Source organism: Diospyros lotus, chromosome 13, assembly GCF_014633365.1.
Source record: "Diospyros lotus cultivar Yz01 chromosome 13, ASM1463336v1, whole genome shotgun sequence".
Lineage (NCBI taxonomy): Eukaryota > Viridiplantae > Streptophyta > Magnoliopsida > Ericales > Ebenaceae > Diospyros > Diospyros lotus.
In genome coordinates this window covers 6,470,048-6,489,389 of record NC_068350.1, presented here as the reverse complement: position 1 = coordinate 6,489,389, position 19,342 = coordinate 6,470,048, and the positions used below count along the sequence as shown (strand labels likewise).

The following is a 19,342-nucleotide window of genomic DNA, read 5'->3' as shown; positions in this document are numbered from 1 at the left end:
TCTATTTGTTGGAATTTTCGTCTTTTGTAAGTTATGTTTACTGTATGTGTGAGAGAATTCTAACAGAAACTCTCCCACTATCGTGATTGAGTGACTCTTCCACTCCCTCTTTTCCTTTCTTCTCTTCTCTCTTCTATTCTTTCTACTTTGGGGTATATTGGATGTATTAGAGTCGAATATAAAAATAAGGATACGATAATATAAAAATAAGAGAGAGTGCAGTTGATGTCTTGATATAATATAAAGTGTATGAAGTTGGCCAACTAGGTGACTTAGAGGGGACAAATCTTCAAAATATCCTTGTTTTATGATATATAAAAAAAAAAAGTACAGATATTTTAGATAATTTATCATGTCAGCACACAAACAGAGTTTTTAATGAGAAAAAAGTAACATAAACCAAAGCAAACTTACAAAAGAAGATGTGCTAATAATGCAGCAAACCGACCCTGCCCATGATTCCTATTGGACCCACTTTGGTTCCTTTCAGTTTTTGGCAGTTGATTCTGTTGATGTTAACCCCAAACAAGATCTTCAAATTTATCCCATGAGTGCAACTTCGATACAGAATTGTTACATCACTTCTTAAACTTTATTCGAATAAAATCTAATTTGATTGTGAATAGAAGATAGTACAAGAAGTATAATCCAATTAGAGTTGTCCGGTGAAAATAACAACTCTACTTCAATTTTTCAATAGACCAAACTTCATTAATATTTGATATTAATGTTATGAGATTGTGTGAAGTATTTCATATCCAAATAATTGAATCAGTGATTGGTTTGCACAATCTGATACTAACAAATGATATCATAGTTGATTTCTCCACAGTCGAGTCTAACAATGTGCCTTTCATTACTGGTCACACAATTTAAAGCACCAAAGAGGGAATCAAACTTCATGCTTCCATGAGCAAAGAGAAAGAGAAACTTCTCTCCAAGTAAAGAGAAGCCATTGAATATACATATAATTATATATGTTCTCATTCAATCAGAAGAAATTAAGGAGCAATCTACTTGCATAAGCTACAATTACAGAGGGAAACTTCATGTTCATCGATTAGTTACAAGTTAAAGCATAAGAGAGGATCCAAATTGGCACTCCAGTTGAAGGGAATAGTTAAACTCAAGACATTTTCCGAGGTCATTTGTGACCAGAAATTTACAGAGAGAATCCCTTCACTTGAAATAATATCAATTGTTTCTTTGAAGTTAGCCTTTAAACTGCCTAATATCCATCTTCTACAACTGTTGATGGAGAAAATTCGTATCACCTCGAGAGATTATGCTTCTGAGGGTACCCGAGCTGCTCCGTCTCCCAGCTCAGCTTCGATGCGACTGTTTCATGGCATGGAACATACTCCTGTAATTTAAAATGCAGCAACATATCAAAACTTTATCCAACGATATAAGGTCGACTATAATTTGCAAAAAAAATTGAAAATACTAGTTAAACTAAATTCTTCAACCTGAGGCTCGCCAGGAGAAGTTCTTGTATTTTCTTTTCATTTTCCTCCATAAATCCTATGCTCTTAATGGAGGGTACAAGTAGCATGCAGTAGATTTAAGAATTTAACAGAGTAAGCATATGGGTGAGATGGAAAATCCATGAGCTCACCTCCAAATTTTTCATTAATTCCCTTGCTGTTGGAGCAGACACAATGATATGGCGTGCATTCGGGGTTATGAAACCTTCTTCAACAGCTTTGTCAATAAATGACAGCAGTGAGTTGTAGTACCCGTCAACATTCAGCAATCCCACCTGAAAAGATAAAAAATACAACGCACTTAATAAAATGAAATCCATTTAGCGCGGCAGATGGAACGAAGAATAATATCAGAGATAGTTGATCATGACACAGACGAGTTACCGGTTTATCATGTATGCCTAGTTGAGCCCATGTTATTGCTTCGAGCAACTCCTCAAGGGTCCCATAACCACCTGCATGTAATACAATATGAGGTTTCTTAAGCCTGAGATTTATTTAGTTTCATAGTTTTAACAGAACTAAGACCTTATATTTCTTTAATGTTCTTTTTTTTTATCCAAAAACACAAAATAGAAACCTGAGAACAGATTTTAAACATCAACAAACAGTTGATAAAAAAAATATGTTATACTGAAAACCATGGAGCTGAGACTTGCAGGGACACAAGTCTATTGATTGAACTATCACTATCGATTTATTGATTGGAAAAATGCTTCGCAGTTGCTTAAACGACAGCTGTGAGATTCATGACATCAAAGTTGTGGTTGAGCATTTAAAGCCATGAGGAAATACAATAAAGATGGAGAAGATCATTCAGCTTTAGAATGGAAAAGAAAAGGAACAAGAAAAGCAGATGTTTTACTGCAACAGAGTAATGTCCAATGAAGAGTTGAAAGAAATCTAAGAACAAGGACCTCTAATGGGTATGAGCATAAACTTGTATTAACATACAAAAGGACCTCTTAATGCAAAATGGATAAAAGATTATTTTATTGTCTATTACTAGGGATGATTATTTTGGTTAAGAATGGTTTTGTCGTATAATTTGTTCACATTCTGAGTCACGTTATATAGAATTCCAATAATATTTTCCCAATAATGTCTAGAGGGTATTATTCGATGGTATCATGGTCTGGTAAGCATTTTATATGACGGTTAGACAACAAGATGATCCACCTGTTTTAATGTGGCCCCGACCCTTTAATAGAACTGGGCAGGTGCAATCAACGGAAAGTCGTCAGTGCAGTCCCTTACCCTTTAATGTGGCCCATGCTGATATGGAGGGACCGCATCTGAGCTGACAGTTGCAGACCACAGCTATAGTATTGGAGTTTTACAGTTCCCAGAACTTGGTATTTACTGATCCTGTCCGTTGTTAGAACAGAGGACATAATCTTCTGGCAACCCCATTATCATAATAACTCTATTATCACTGTATCTCATGATTTTATAGCTCAATCAATCTTTCCCTTCTTTGTGAGTTGGGTTGTTGGAGACTGGTTGATCTCCAGCACATCAACAGATAAATGACTGGTTTGCCCCAACATATGTTTCCACTTTCTGCTGTGTTTGAAATTAATAGGATGACAAGAAGCTGTTTCTATTTGGCAAAACTATCCAAATCAAAGTGTTATTTCTGTTTCCTTCTAGTCCCTTAATAAGGCAATGGAAGCTGTCTTATATCAGAGGCTATTACTACATTGATGGAAAAAATCACATAAACAGAGTAATAAACGGAAATAGGTGATTCAGGATCAGAAAGTTTGAAATTTCAGTGTAAGATGTTGATGGGTTAAAAAAGTGTCTGTAATTATGTCTTATTTGTACGGAACTTCTTGGAGTGTTCTGATCATTTAAACTTCACAAGGTTGCTATCATCATACAAGTGATGGACACCTTTTTTTTTCTTGCTCTGATAAGTTGTTTTTGGACTCAATTCATCCATCTTTCCTCGCTTTCCTGCATTTAGTAGGCCTCTTCAGAAGAGCTCGAGGACATTTATATATACATTATACATAAACTGTTTTCCTAGCGAACACAGCTAACAGCTTTGTAACGATCAGGAAGGGCCATATTTGCACATTGCCTAAGCGCCCCCAACCCTCCCACTTTTTAAAGAGGTTGTCCGAACCTGTAACCTTCCAAGTGAAAAAAGGAGCAACTTTATCGTTGTGCTCACCCTCAAACATTTATATGTACATACATACATATTTACAGTCAAGCTACTCTCTGAGAACTCTCTACATTGTTGTTTAACTTGAACACGTGTTTCTTCTCTCATAAGTGCTACCAAACAAGAAGACTAGCAGTTTTTTGAGGAACGAGTCAAGGTAATCAACACAAATCAGACCTGGGAAACGGCCAGTTCCTACTTTTTCTTTTTCTACATTACTTTCTTAGTGGCAACAGAGAGATCAAGCAAGGAAATACACAGTTATACTTTTAGCAACCCTGCCAAAACTAGAGAGACATGGTCAAAGTATCATGCTAGAATTAGAAAAACAAAAGCAGCTGAAGGCTTAAGCTCATTGGCCTTTCTGAATTTGCCTTAGAAATTTAGTGCAAATAGGGAGCTTCTACAGGGCTTATGCTAACCTGGCAAGGCAATGAAAGCATCAGAGCGCTTAGCCATCTCTGCCTTCCTTTGATGCATATCTGCAACTGCTTTCACTTCCCCTACTGTGTCACCAGTCAACTGCGAAAATTGTACCAAAACCCAGAAAACAGGAGAGAGAGAAAAAATGTTAAAAGAATTGAAATCTTTAGAGAGAGAGAGAGAGAGAGAGAGACTGGAAATATTCATTGATTGTTGTGCATTAGTGCAGTGAAGCAATGATGAGGCTTGCAGGAATAGTGAACCTAATCCAAAAAATCCTTGAACAAGCACTTTCTCAGCCAATAGTTAACAGGCTAACAAGATAAATGCTCGTGTGGTTACAAAGAGGTGAAAGGAATATTGAAGCTCAGAAAAAGCCAAGGAGAAAGAATACAAGAGAGAGTGCAGGAAAAGCTGTACTGATCGGATGAAGATGCAAGGACTTGGTAAAGATCAGAAGAAACATTTAGAAACCACAAACATATACCAAATAGTGAAATGCCAGTTACCAAAATTATGTGTTGGATAAGACCATCCAGTGAGGTTCTATTTGTTTATCTTTTTCGCCTTTTTCTTGGTCATGTTTCCAGGAAAATTTGCATGACGGACCAAGAAATAAATAAATCAAAAGAACCAAGCTGAAGAAGAAAAAGAAAAGGAAAATGACGATACTGTAAGAAAAGGATTTTAAGAAAAGATAAGAAAAATATGAGGAAGATATTAAAGGAGGGAACAAGAAAGTAGCTAGACAAAAGGAAAGAAAAAGGAAAGGCTTGAAAAGAAAGAACGGAAGATAGAAAATAACAAACAACTGAACTCGATCCATGGAAAAAGATTGACATCTCGCTCAACCTAACCCCCCCCCCCCCCCCCCCAAAAAAAAAAAAAAAAAAGATGAAGAAAAGAAGAGAGAAAATATTCTTTTTCTGGGTTGCAGCAGACATACCTCTCGGGGCATGAGAGTCTTAGGAATAACTCTGCAGAGAGCCAGTAACATGACAAAAATTAGTTCCTTCTAAGTGTTTTCTTTATTGCTGTACATACTTAAATCTTTTAGGCCAAAATTGAAGGATTAGAAGAGAAGGAAGCTGACCCGGTGACATGCCTGCCACCATCATGAACAGCTTGTGAAATCAAACCCATCAGGCCTATGCTGCCACCGCCATAGACCAGATCGATGTTCCTGGAGACCTTCAAGAACCAAAGCCGAATCAGCCCAGAGAGTTTACTTAACCAAACTCAATGCAAAAGGATAGAATTTGTGAGGTTTGTCTGGCTCAAACTTGTTCTCATACCACTTGTTAGGAGTAAGTTTGATCCTAATTGTTAGGATATGATTGGGCAGTTAAGCACAAAAATCAAGAAAAAATGTGACCCAAAAATTAACATGATTGGGCTTGAATGCCTTCATCTACAATTCAACAACATTAGAGTAATCCGTTAATTATGATATTTTTGCATGGAATAACTACAAGCCCTCAAAATAGTTTTTGTCCATCAGAAAACTTTGTATATAATATTCGATATTCCCATTTTGAAGCAAGTAGAAATTCCGAAGGAAAAGGCAAGAGCTCTGGTTCCCATTTCAAGACACACTTTTCCATGATTTGAAGCGAAACCCATCTCAAATCTGATGGAAAAAATTATGAGGAACAAATTAACAAGAAAACCCAAGTGACGACAAAGATTTTGTCAATAACCAGTACCATGAAAAAACTAAAGAGGGGGAAAACAGAGGCAGGCAGGGATTGATAATGTGAGGGAAGAAATTAATACCAATTCCTTGCCAAGCTGAATAGCAGCATCTTGGTAGCTGCTCTTCTTCCCCTGGCTACTCCCACAGAAGACACAAATCCTCTTGAACTTGGACTGCTTCATTTCAATTTCTCTCTCCATTGGGTCTCTCTCTCTCTAGAATTCTCTTGTCTCTATCTCCACAGGTTTGAGGTCGTTTCTGGCTCAATAGAAACCTCACAAATCGAAGAAATTGGGCGGTAAAAAGGAAGGTTCCGACTCTCTTCTTGGAGCAGAATGGGATGCAAATGGATTCGTATATATGGAGAGAGCCGCTAAATTCCAAGTGTCAACTTGCAGTTCTGTTTTTTGCTTGACCACTCACTCTTCTCTCCTTCGGTTCTCCTCACCGTTAAGAGTACGTTCATAAACGTTATGGCACGTGAGTGAGAGTGGCTTCTAGCATTTTTCATGCTTCCCAGGTACCAATCACACAAACACATGCATACCATAACAAACCTTAATTGCTCTGCACTTTACTGCTAAGAAATCCCAAAACAATAAAACAACATAAATCATCCTCTGTGGGCACTTTGTTTAATGAGTTTGGAATTGGAATCGTGTCACTTTTATGATCAATTTTTTCTTTATAACATATTAAGATAAGATTCACCAATTTAAGTACACATAAAATTATTAATAAAATATCAATGCTGCAGTATGAAATTGGACCCGTAATAATAATAATAATAAAACAAAAAGAAGAGCAACCAATATCTATCATAATTCCATTCCAACTTATTTCTCTAAATAACGTTCAATGTCTGGAACTATTATTCAAAATGTATAAATTAAATTTATCAGCTAATTAGGTACTTTCGGTCAATAGTCAGCCACATATATAATGCTGAACTTAGTCCTCTGTTGGGTCCCAGGCCCAGGTCCGGTCCTTGGGTCCAAGAATCCGTCCCAGCACCATGGCCCAATGATATTAATATAATTATTATTTAATTAATAGAATAATTAGTTCTAGAAATGTAAATAAATGAATGAATGAATTTAGTAAATTTATGTAAGTTAATAATAATGCTAAACACTTATGACATAAATTCAACGAAGTGACATAATTTGATCAACAAACTATATATATATATATATTATCTCATTGACAAATGTAGAAAAACAATTAGAAGCTTAACAAATTAAGAAAGAAAAAATATATATATATATATTCAATAGGCTTTGGCCTATCTATCCTACCCTTTAAGGTCGAGTTTTTCATCACGAATGATAATATTAAAGAATTCAAAAGTAAAATTAAAAACTTACTTTTTTCCTTCCAATAGCAACGATTTTCTTTTTAAAAAGAATAATATGTTTTGCCTTTTTTAACTATTTAATATGTTAATATTGTTTTTTACTTTATTAATGTCACCATTTCTATCTAACCAGTAATCACTGATGAACAATTATAATATTTCCTTTTAATCTGTCCCCAACAATGACATGACATTTGTGACGTTACCCAATTAATCTGCTTCTGAACTTCCAACTCTTTTCCTCTCTCTTCACCATCCCTTGAGAAAAGATATTTATAATTGAATACATAAATTTAAATACATTTTCATTTTTAATTGAAAATACATCTACTTTATACAGTATCCAAATAGTACCACTACACATGTATATATATATATATTTGTTTAAGTAAAAAGCTATTTTAAGTCACTAATCAAAAACTGAAAAACACTATATTTTGTTTCTTTTTTATTGTTGACCAATCTCATACTTTGTAAGGACTTATTAACATCATCATTGACGCCCACTTAGACCCATATATCCTATGGTGTGAGATTATTCACATTTCAAACTTACATTAGTAAAATTAGTGTCGCACTTTGTAATTTATTTCTAATGTTGAGGACTAATTGCATGTTAAGGGTGTTCTCATATATTTGTTAATTTATAATTATTTAAGCAAGTACATTACTATTTATATATCTTATATTTTGAGTTATATGTCAATTGTTAAAAAAAATAAAATTGATTCTCTCCCTCAATCTTTCCTAAAAACAAACAATGTAAATTTGTCCTCATAACATGACACAAGTGATAAAATTCTTAATTTTCTTAAGAGTGGTGGGAGATCAACTCTTTGTGGAAGCAGAAATATCCTCATTTAATAAAAACTGACTACATATCTAATTGAGAGTGTATAAGTTTGTGACCGCATCCGATTTACCCGAAGATCAAATCAGGGAAAATGTCAATCTCTTTCAAAATTAAGCGGGTGAAGCCCAAAAATCTGGGTCATAAAAAAAATAAATAAAAAGCATGTAAATTTTTGAAGCCTTCTTGAATCCAGAGGGGCTTCTGAAGTGGAGATCTCGTCACGTAGAGCATCAGCATCAATTCACCAAGACAGAGAGTCATGCTTGGATGCTATGGAGGAGATTTAGAACACAAGGTCGGTCAGTTTGTCTCCCCATCGGCCCTAGCCTTTTCAGAGCTGCCAAAACAAGAGCAAAATGAGTACTTCTTTTGGCATGAATTGCTTGCACACAAACAAGCCCTCAATACAAAACCCATACATGGATGGGTGAAGAAATTCAACGTGGATGATGATGGTATATATTTGGTCGAAGATCACGTGGCCCCATTTGGGCCTTTAAGTCAATTTGGCAACAAGTGCTTTGGGTTTTTTGTGCAAGCAATTAGATGCTCAATTTGTCTACTGCATGCTGATGTAAGATCGAGACAACCTAATACTAGACCTAGACCTCAGACTTAAAAGTTTCTTTGTGCGACCAGAGTTTAAATCTTTTTGCCACGACTCATACATAAGATTTTGAGTGCTTATCTTGTGTATGCGATTTGTGGGTTAAGAATATATCGTGGAAAAGATGTTGCCTCCGAATGGTAGGTTGGTAGCAGGGCGATAGGGTGCCCTAGTTTGGGACTAACTTAAAGGCATAGGACCATAGGTTAGGGGGAAGGGCTCTGGGCCGCTTCTTCAAACCTGTACAAAGCAGATTGTGTATTGGAATGTTTCTTGAACATGTCAAAAGCAGATTGTGTTGGGATGTTTATTATTATGGCTTGACCGGCACCCCCCTGTAGGGCTCGAAAGAAATTCCTGAAATAAATGACGAGGAAACTGTTAGTATAAATAAAATAAAAAGAGGTGATCAAATAAAATAAAAGGGAGTTTTCTTCTTTCTTTGTGGAAGAATAATTATTTTTCATTTTCCTTTTTCGTCCGATCATTGCTCAAGATAAAAAAATAAATAAACAAATAAAAGGTTCATTGTTTCCATGACCCCACCAACCTAATAGGACATGTCTTAGCAGGAATCTGATAGTTAATACAGTTAATAAGTCAAACAAGAGTGTGACCTCGATGCATTTAGGAACTATTGAATGAAAATGACCAAAAAGCTATCCCATCAATTTGAAAGAGTTGCATTTCTCCTAATTTCAATTAAATTAAATCACAATATATATATATACTCTTATTTTTTTTTATCTATTATCCTAATTTTGGTCTCTGGCATGCCCTAATTTCATTTTTTTTGAATTATACACAATCAAATGAGCCTTTTTGTCGATTCATTTGTTTCTAAGTCTTTATCTCTTCAGCCTTTCTCATCTCACCTTACCATTCTCATTTTGATTACACTCAGTTTTGCAAAAATTAATAATGTTACATCCTGTAAAAACCCATCTTCCCTGAAAGCATGTTTGCTCCATTAACCAGATTTTAGCTGCATATCTTTTTTCCTCAGAGAAAGAGTCTTCAACTGACCAATAAGGTAAGTTTGTGTTGATCCCATGGCATCTTGTTAAGAAGCTCTACCCTCTTCTTACCTTGGTAACTAAATTATTTAATAAGATTGAATTGTATATTATGAGAAGGTACTTTTTGGATTTAGCAGCCTTTCTTTGTTTTTGATCATATCAAAAATCCAAGCCAGGTGGATTCGGCAGATGGTCAAGGTGGGGCCAATCTCGGCAATACTATATGGAAAAGCATAAAACAGAAAGGGCTCCAAGTGTGACAAAAAAACTAAGAGGTCCCGTGCTTAAGCAACTTGTGATGTGCATAATAACACTAAAAAAGAGAAATTGATGGAGAGAATTTCTGAGGCCTCCGCCTCTGATTAGGCGTTGGGCCCATGATTGTCCCCCCCTTTATTCATCTTGTCCCTCTTTTGGAAGCTATTTCATGTTTCATCCTTCTCTCTTTGTCTACTTTCCATCACAATTATGCTTTTCAAAGAGAGAGTTTGGTATAAATTTTCTTCTCATGCAAGCTTCCAGTTTTCATATTGATGTTGTTTGCTCTTACAGACCTCAGATGAGAGCCCTAGTTGCTTGAATTAAACATGCAGAAAACGAGAAACTGTAGCATATACCACAAAGAAATTCTTGCACTCAAAGAGCAAAAGAAATGAAGGACTCCAATGTATGTCAAAAGTACCTAGCTAAGCTCATATGCTTGACTAATATCAAAGTCATGTCTCTACACTTAAAGTAAGGCATGTTTTAGTAATGGAGGCACCACATTTGAGTTACGACTAGAAGAAACTGCTGTTCTTTCAAAACAGATTCTAAGCAGAACATATCTTAGTTGAAAGTATTGTAAGGAAAAGACCTACTATTTTAAAAGAAAAGAAAAGAAATATCAGAGAAGATGAAAAATAAATTCCTTGGACAACATCCAAACATATAAAACCGTGATTTGCTCCCGGCAAGTGTGTTCCAATTTGATAGTAATTTGTTTGGTAAGTTAACATTAAAAAAGGTTATCTGTGTTTAAGTCAAAGTAGAGAAATTCAAAAGTTCTCACAGAATCATTAGGGTTACCCATTTTTCTTTAGTCTAATTCAAACCACTTGCAACAAGGTTGGAACTCATTTACCTGATACCGATGAAACTAAGCCTTTGAATGAAACATGCCATCAGAAAATTATATCACAGCAAGATTTTCAAGCATGTAACATAAATATTATAGTGTAAACATCATTTCTTAATGATGCATTGATATGGTCAGCATTTCTAAAAACTCTTTCAGTCAAACTCAATGTCTCTATGTTCTCCTTTTTCTTAAAAGGAGAAAACAAGTTCTTGGACTTTAATGGTCAAAGAAAATTTGTTAAGACTTTCAAGTGCTGGTCTAATGCATGCGTACTGCACATAAAGGAACAGAGTTAAACCAATTCTTTGAATTAAAAAAAAAACTATAAGCATGTCCATTATTTTCTTTCCTCCTACACGTTCCTTAGGACCCATCAGCTGGATCACAAGTGTTCAAACGAAATGTACTACTAAGTATAGTTGGCAATATCGTACAACATATAGATTAATATGATCACATTGTGAAAACAAATTGTACAAACGTATTAATAGGTATGCCATGAGTACAGAATACAAGACTAAGAATACTGCAAGCACTGTAAAAAAAAAGGGGGGGCATATATAATTGTTGGTCTCCTTTTATTCAAGTTATAGTTCCAATCACCCAAAAGTGAGGTGCCCAAAAGGTATAGATCATGTAAATGGCCGAGTAGCTCTTCAAATGTCATCAAACAAGACTTACATGAAGACAAGAAAGGGATAGGCATGCTGCAATCATTGTAATCAATGGATATCCGAGCGCTTTGTTGGATAATTACAGCAGAGGGACATTTGGCCGTGAAAAAACAGAACAAAAGAAAGGTTCTTTAAGCATGGCAAGGCCCAATGTTTGCCCTGAAACTGGAGAATACCAGCAAAAAAACATCTCTTTAAGAGTGACTTTAATCATATACAGAGTTAATCGCATAACAGATATTTTTTTCCCTTTTTTTCTTTAACTTTTCATCTAGATGTGAGCCAACCAAAGAATTACCCACCAATATCGGTACCTTTTTGAATGTGCTATGGGTTTGGAGCCCAATATGTGAATGCAAGGCCCTTCTAGAATTCTCAACAAAGAGTTGTTATTTATTTGGGCTTTCTCCATGAGATCTGCCAAGGGGGTACACCCACCTAACTCAGAAAGAAACAAGTGAATAAGATTTTCCATGAATAGTCCAACCATGTTATCAAGAAAGATCTTTCTTCTAGCTTATGCATCCTAGAGTAGCTATTGACTGTCAAATGGATCAATTTCAAAGTTCAGCATTATAGTCAAGAAATAATTTCCTAAGGGAAACTAAGCCATTAAGGTTATTCCTAATACGTTTTCCAGCTCATTGAATTGCATACGGCAAACATAATATTGTTTAATCAATACCTCCAGCTTTGGCAAGGCCCCATTGCCCAGCTCCTGCTTAACTAAAAAGAAGCTCAATGGAGGGTAGTCATAGTTCAATATACTAAATTGAAATTTCTACCAACATATTTCATAAGCTAAATTTGACTGACAGAAGACTTGGACACTATGTTAGTGTTTATGTTATATGAGATAATCACATTTTAACACCAGTCATCAGCACAAGCAACAATAATGTAGCACATATAAAAAGCATAACAGCAATCACAAGTGCTCCTTTCAAATGTACCCCTATGCAGATTAGTTTTTATATCATCTGCAATGCTGTTTATAGTATTGATGAAAACCAAAAGATTCATAAGCATAAGAAGTTGTACTTGGAGCAGCCGATCATCCAGAGTTTGACATCTTCAACTTTCACCACCATGTCCAAGAAATTACCATCTAAGACAAATAATGCAAATCTGAACACAGAAAAACATCACCTATCAGTCCATGAAATGTTTCCATTTCCCTTCAGTCTCCATTCCTTCCTCATTCGCTTTGTTGCTAAAATCTATTGGATCAAAATTTTTAAAGCAAGTGTTCGACAAAAGGATTTCAAAGCTTGCATCACTTCCTAGTTACTAGTCTTATGAACTAAATCAAGGAAGAGATGAATCTACAGCACTGTGATTTTTATTAGCTTAACTGTGCATTGTTCAACAGCTCTGCAGCCCTCCATTCACTCAAGTACTAATACACTCGGTCATGTTGTAAGACAGCAACTCCAGAATTAAGTAGATATTGTCTAATTCTGGATGAGTTGCATCTCTTGTAGTAAAAATATGGTTCCTCCCTTTTATGTCAACCCAACTACAGCCCAACTCTTTTCTCGTATCTCTGTCCTTCATGTGTCTCCTCATCTCCATTGCTTCCTTCCATCTACCAGCTGCTGCGTGGATTTCAATAATCATTAAGCATGCACTTGAATTATATGGTTCGAGTTCCAAAATCTTATCAGCAACATAAAGTCCCAAATTCAAGTTGCCCCAAATCCTACATCCATTCAGCAATGCTCTCCAAAAGACAGGTGTAGGCTCAAAGGGCATTTCTCTTATAATCTCATATGCTTCTCCAAGCAATCCTGCACGAGCAAATAGGTCAACCATATTTGCATAATGCTCGGGTCCTGGTGAAATCCCATAATCCATTTCCATACACCTAAAATACCGCTTCCCTTCTTCTATGAGCCCACAGTGGGTGCAACCATGTAAAACCCCCAAGAAACTTATTCTGTCGGGTAAAAACTCTGCTTTTTGCATCTGATGGAAAAACATAATTGCCTCAATACCAAAACCATGCTGCCCATAACCCATGATCATAGAGTTCCAAGTAACAGTATCAGGCTCCCCCAGGTCCACAAAAACACGCCTTGCATTGTCAAATCTTCCAGATTTTATGAACATTGAAATGGATGAATTTGCTATGTGAACATTGCCCTCAAAACCTCTTTTAAGCAGTTGAGAATAAACTTGCTCGCTCACTGAAAGCATTGCTAGATCAGCAGAAGCAGCTAAAACACTAGTCATAGAATGTGAAGTTGGTTGAACTCCTGCCAACAACATTTCTCTAAAAACATTCAAGCTTTTGGCAGCAAACCCATTTTGTTGAAAACCAGATATAATTGTAGACCATGAAACTGAATTCCGCTCCGGCATTTGCTTGAATAACTCCCAAGCATCTTCCATCCGTGAATCTTGTGCAAGTGCCGTGACTATGGCAGTCCAACTGACAACATCTTTACATGGAATCACTACAAAGAGTTTCAGTGCAATGTGTGTCTTCCGCTCTCTGGCGTAAGCCATGATCATGGAGCTCCAAGAGAAAGAACTCTTCTCGGGCATTTCATCAAACAACTCTCTTGCATCCCCAATCCTATTGTTTTCTATGTACCCTTTGATCATCACATTCCAAGAAACAGCATCTCTCGAACCCATTTGCTCAAAAACTTTTCTTGCGCGATCAACTTCGCCATTGTGTGAGAAATCTGATATTATTTTTGTTAGGGTCACAATTTTCCGCCTTTCTGCGCAATCGCTGTATGATGCACATACAGCATGCACATATTGGGGACGCACAAGACGAGCCACATTTGTGCTGCATAAGAGTTTGGCGATGGTGCAAACAGATTTGATTATCCTTGTGGCATCATGTGATTCAGCAATCATAGTTTCAAGGTTTTGAAAATTTCATTTGGAATAAGCAGACACCGTTCGATAACTACCTACCCTACCGCTAAAAAACCATTCCCTGACTAAGAAGTAATAATGATGATACATATTTGCGAGTCTCCCATTTAAGGAACGAAATTCAATACATTACATTTAAAGAAGAAAATAATGTTGGTCCTATTTGGACTTTTTGTGGACCTTCCACATGACCACAACACAATAAAATGCTAAACCCTTCTCTCTTCCGTGCATAAATAATGCATATTGCAAGTTAGACAAGCATACTTCCATATCTGATTACTGCAATTCTGTTCAATTGAAGACAAATTCAAATTTTAAACAACAATTTATTCGTGGTCTCACCGGCCATGGCAGAGGGGGCCATATGTCCATCACCTATTCATTATTTGATCAAGAATTTTATTATTATTATTATTCTTTTTCTCAATCTATACTCCCGCCATTTAAAAAAACTTTACCTTAGATCATAGCAACTCTAAAAATGGATCGAATTTATTGGATACCCATCAAGTGGGTAAAAATAGCCCTCCCTTGGCCCATTAGCACGATTCTAAAATAAGAAAACTGCACAAATCCTTCGTGTCAGCATGATTTTAGTTTAGGGCCTTCAAGTGAACCTCATCAAGAGCAAAATTTCCTGTGCCTTGTGCACATTTCATAGCTCCCAATGTTGCTACTATGACACTCATGCATGCGCATCCTGATGAGTAAGGCATTAGCTTTTCCTTCTAACTTCAAAGAAGATGCATCTTCGCCAGTTCTTAACCCAGAAAGTGAGCAAGCTCAGAGGCAGAGTTTCTAAAAGCTTACAGCAAATAGGGAAATATCCTTGAAAACAAAATGATCTAACAATTCATATACCTATTCCATCAAAAGCAAAAATACATAAATTAGAACCAGTATCTTCTCCGAAGCATCATAATCGGCGCCCATGCACACTTCAGTTCAACATTACAGGCTCTTGCTTGTCAGATGCACAGATCACATGTGCACAATTACTGAGTTGAAAGGAGCCTATTCTTCAAAATTTGCTGAAAAGAATTGAAAGCCTACAGTTGCATTGCCCCAGAAACCTGTTACAGAAATTAATTGATGTTCATCGGTGATAAATTTGACACAACCAGGCTAAACTTGATTACACATTGCAAGTCATTTCAAAAAAATAGGCTTATATATGAGTCAATCCGGAAAACAAATGAACTTAAAGGCGCCAATGAAAGTCGGGGAGAAAGTTTACATGAATCAGTGATATCTGTATGAAACCTCTTGCACGTGATAAACTATTTTGATTTTTTGGAAAATTGATTGCGAATTAGCCTTGATGGGGCAGGTCAAACTAAAAGGGAAGTCACTAGACCATACCTGAAGTGTGTTCTTACTTGAAAAGAGGCTGCCGAGACTCAACGATCAAAACTGGCGCCTTGGCCTAGCTTCGGCCATGCTTACACGGATTGCCCTGCCATTTAGGTCCTACAGCAGAGATTACAAGATAGATGAAGTTTGGAAAAGGAAACTAAGGAAAAACATAAGAAGACTTCCAAATATTTATCTTGTATTATCATGGAAATGAAATCAAACTCTGACGCAGCCCAGGAAGTTGGGCCCAACAATATTAAAAGGGCCAAATGAGGTACTGGAGTATATATTGTTGTCCAAAAATACCTAAAATTACAGCATGTTAACATACATATAAGCTCAAAGGTATGGACAGCGGATGTGAGAAACAGACGATAGAAGGACTTGATGATAACATGGCACCAGCTTGCTATTTGCTAGTTACACAAGAGTATACTTTTGCTAGCCACAAAGAGTTTAGTTTTTTTATTGTGTGCAACCAGGGTTTACCCAATGCGCACCGGAATAATAGTGGTAGTGGGTTCCTTGTCAAAAAGAGAGAGAAAACACACACACACACACACACACTATGCAGTACAATTACTTGTCCCCCCCCCACCCCCCACCCCCCAAAACAAAGAAAAAAAATTATAGATTGTGACAGTGTGCCCGAGGTCAAATAAATAGAAAGAACAAAAGAAGCATGGACATCTAACGGAAAACATGTACTTAACAACTCCAATACTTGTAAACACAAATTAACAAAATGAAAACAACTCCACCAGCTCACCCTACCACACCAAACCTGCATTTCAATGTATTAAATTGTCAAAAGTGACTGACATATGAAACAAAACACAGCAGGGATATGAATGGGCTTAAATGCTGATTAGCAACATTCCCCACATAAAGTACTAAATATGAGGGATCAATTCAAACAAAAGATAAGGGGTGATGTGAATGCATTCACATGGCTAAAAAATGGTAGTCTAAAACAATCTGCCACCATAAACTTCATGTCACACATGGCAGGAGAATCATAACAAGAAGCACATGAAATCTGGAAAAGAATAATTATGTTATACTCACAATGCCATCCAAGGATTCAATAGCATTGTTGACCTCATCAGCAGAGCTGTAGGTTACAAAACCAAACCCCTTTGATCTGCCACTGTCTCTGTCATAAACAACCTTAGCTTCCATAACCTTCCCTTGTTCACTAAACAAGGTTTCAAGTGCCAAATCATCAACACCCCATGCAAGGTTGCCCACATAAACCCTATTGGTGTTATTGAAACTCGTTCCACCCCTGGAACCTCTGAAAGAAGATTCTTCTCGCCGTGGAGGAGGTCCAGAATTCACTCTCAGAGCCCTGCCCTCGAGTTCCTGCCAAACATCTTAGATCGTTGCTCAGATGAAATAGAATTTAAAAAGTTTTCTACATTTTTAGCTAAATTGATCGAGCTACATGGACTTGTAAATCAGAGCAATACAACTAATCAAGAGATAGCAACTTATAAAAAGTGGAATGCAGATGGTAGCAAAGCTTACATAGCCATTAAATTGCTGAGCAGCCGCCTCAACCTCCTCGGTGGTAGACATTGTCACAAAACCAAACCCTCTGCTTCGTCCAGTTATCTTGTCATATATAACCTACACCAAAGCATCTCGCACGTGAATAATTGTTCCTGTACCTTTATCTATTTCTCTTAGTTTCAAAGAAAACCTGTTTCCCTTGTCCCCCAGAAACCATATTTCGAAGAATTTTTTCACAAAATTAGCTGAAGCATTTACAAATAAATAGGTAAATACAATTTGTTCAACTACGAAATAGATAAAAAGAAAAAAAAAATCAAAGAGCAAGTATCTGAACTAAATTTCTAAAGCCCTCCCCAATATTTCATCCAAATAATTCTCATAAACTAGCTTAAACAAACAACAAAATCTACAAAATTAAGAAAAACGAACTTTCACAAATAAGTAAATCAAATGGCCATCAAACACGAAACTGTACAGAAACATTCTTGACCAAAAATGAATGTCACGATTAAAACCAGATTAAATTTGAATTAGGTTTATTTCTGTTATGGATATTTGTCGTTTATATTTATCTCCTGTATAGGCTTATCGCCTTATAACTCTCTCTCTCTCTCTCGCTAAATAGCCTTGTACTATAACCACAAAATTCATTGTCTTTCTTCCATCACTTACCTCAACCATCTCGACATTGCCGGCGCGTTCGAAGAGGTCGGCAAGAGTGGCGCTGTCGACGTTGAAGGGTAAGTTGCCGACAAAGAGCTTGAGTTCGGGCGAGAAGCTGGGCTCCTCCTCGGTGTCGTTCAAGAGCCCTTCGCCCTGCTCGAATTCGGAGGAAACGGCAACGTTTCGTTGGACGAGGCGAGAGGGAGAGGAGTGGAAGGGTATGGGGGAAACGCGGAGAAATGAAGGGGATATGGAGAAGGAGGGAGGGAAGTTGAAGGAGGGGAGTGAGAGGGTAAAGGAGGGTTTCGTGTTGGACAGGGAGAGGGAGTTGGGGGTTAGAGAGAGGAAATGGAGAGACGAAGATGCGGAGGACGCCATAGTTAACCTCTGTAGCTGTTGCAGATAAGGTTTTTGAGGGAGAACTGTATTTTGAGAGAGAGCGAATAAGCGAAGTGAAGAGATATTTAGGGAGAGGCGGATAGACAACCCTACTAGTAGTAGTAGTAGTCGTCGTCGAGACACGGATGGAATAAATAGGGGAAGTTTTATTGAATTTGTAAGCGCTGGCATATTTAGGGAATAGATCTTTTATATTAATTTTATTATTATACAGAGTGTTGGTGCTTATAAATATCTTCCAACAAAGAGAACGACTTTGCTATTTTGTTCGAGTTATCAAGCCTAATTTTTTTAGGGCACAAGGCACTCTTTTAAGTTGAGGTTATAGCTGTTTGTACCCCTAAATTTAAATGGGATCTATCATGTTTCTCAAGTTTCAATTTAAATCTTATCACACATTTGGAATCTTAAGTGCGGGCGAGGAAGGAGAGAGGAAACAGAGATCACTGACCAAAAAAAAAAAAAAAATGAAACAGAGATCGCCGTCGTCGCTTTCTTCCTTTTCTTCGTCATTGTTGACCTCTTCCCTTTCCTTACCATCATCATCGCCCACCCAAAGCCTCTAGCCTCTAGTCACGCCAACCATGTCAAGCATGAAGCTTATCGACCTTGGCAATGACTAAAGGTCATCATCTATGGTGTTGATGGCCACTGTTATAGCAAACCCAAAGAGCCGACCGATTAAGAAGACAAAGGGTCATGGCCATGGCGAACACATCAAGCCACGGTCGTCGGCGCACAATCGCAGCAAAGACGAACACATCCTTGATACCCACGACTGCAATAGAGAGAAGACCCATCACTAGCGATGGCAAAAGCCATCCATGGGGAAGTCGTAAGGTCGCGGCCATGGCGCACTCACGACAACAAGCCACAACCCACAGAGAACCCATGAAGCATCAACCACGACCAACCACTAATTCAACCTCCTACTACCACTTTGCGCCTTTGTTTGTCGGCAACTCTGATCGAACCTCCACTGGCTATGACGAACGTGATTGCTGACAATTGGAATCGTCAGCCATGTCAAGCATCAAGCTTGAATCAACGACATCGGCAAAGGGCAGTGACCTACCTCCCCTTCTATCGTTGATGC

At 37.2% G+C, this 19,342-nt stretch overlaps 3 protein-coding genes across 5 annotated transcripts; all 3 read right to left on the bottom strand.

Moving 5' to 3' along the window:
- Positions 1–931: 931 nt before the first annotated feature.
- LOC127788972 (cytokinin riboside 5'-monophosphate phosphoribohydrolase LOG3-like) lies at positions 932–6,225 on the bottom strand. Of its 2 annotated transcripts, XM_052317694.1 has the most exons (7): positions 5,863–6,223; positions 5,180–5,277; positions 5,033–5,063; positions 4,086–4,185; positions 1,872–1,942; positions 1,619–1,762; positions 932–1,363 (listed from the first exon to the last, which is right to left on the bottom strand). In XM_052317694.1, the coding sequence occupies exons 1-7, from the start codon at positions 5,980–5,982 to the stop codon at positions 1,271–1,273; spliced, it is 657 nt and encodes a 218-aa protein (XP_052173654.1). In that variant the 5' UTR covers positions 5,983–6,223; the 3' UTR covers positions 932–1,270. The 2 variants fall into 2 exon arrangements, with proteins under 2 accessions (XP_052173654.1, XP_052173655.1); XM_052317695.1 differs by lacking the exons at positions 5,033–5,063; positions 5,180–5,277 and having other exon boundaries at positions 5,863–6,225.
- A 1,760-nt stretch (positions 6,226–7,985) lies between these two features.
- LOC127789047 (pentatricopeptide repeat-containing protein At4g02750-like) lies at positions 7,986–14,870 on the bottom strand. 2 transcript variants are annotated; one of them, XM_052317799.1, is made up of 5 exons: positions 12,454–14,870; positions 11,727–11,850; positions 11,420–11,577; positions 8,840–8,956; positions 7,986–8,329 (listed from the first exon to the last, which is right to left on the bottom strand). In XM_052317799.1, exon 1 carries the CDS (start codon positions 14,284–14,286, stop codon positions 12,805–12,807), a length of 1,482 nt encoding a protein of 493 aa, XP_052173759.1. In that variant the 5' UTR covers positions 14,287–14,870; the 3' UTR covers positions 7,986–8,329; positions 8,840–8,956; positions 11,420–11,577; positions 11,727–11,850; positions 12,454–12,804. The 2 variants fall into 2 exon arrangements, with proteins under 2 accessions (XP_052173759.1, XP_052173758.1); XM_052317798.1 differs by having other exon boundaries at positions 7,986–8,956.
- A 144-nt stretch (positions 14,871–15,014) lies between these two features.
- Positions 15,015–18,348, bottom strand: LOC127789048 (29 kDa ribonucleoprotein A, chloroplastic). Its single transcript, XM_052317801.1, has 5 exons — positions 17,857–18,348; positions 17,197–17,298; positions 16,735–17,031; positions 15,673–15,780; positions 15,015–15,383 (listed from the first exon to the last, which is right to left on the bottom strand). Exons 1-4 carry the CDS (start codon positions 18,223–18,225, stop codon positions 15,718–15,720), a joined length of 831 nt encoding a protein of 276 aa, XP_052173761.1. The 5' UTR covers positions 18,226–18,348; the 3' UTR covers positions 15,015–15,383; positions 15,673–15,717.
- Positions 18,349–19,342: the final 994 nt, after the last annotated feature.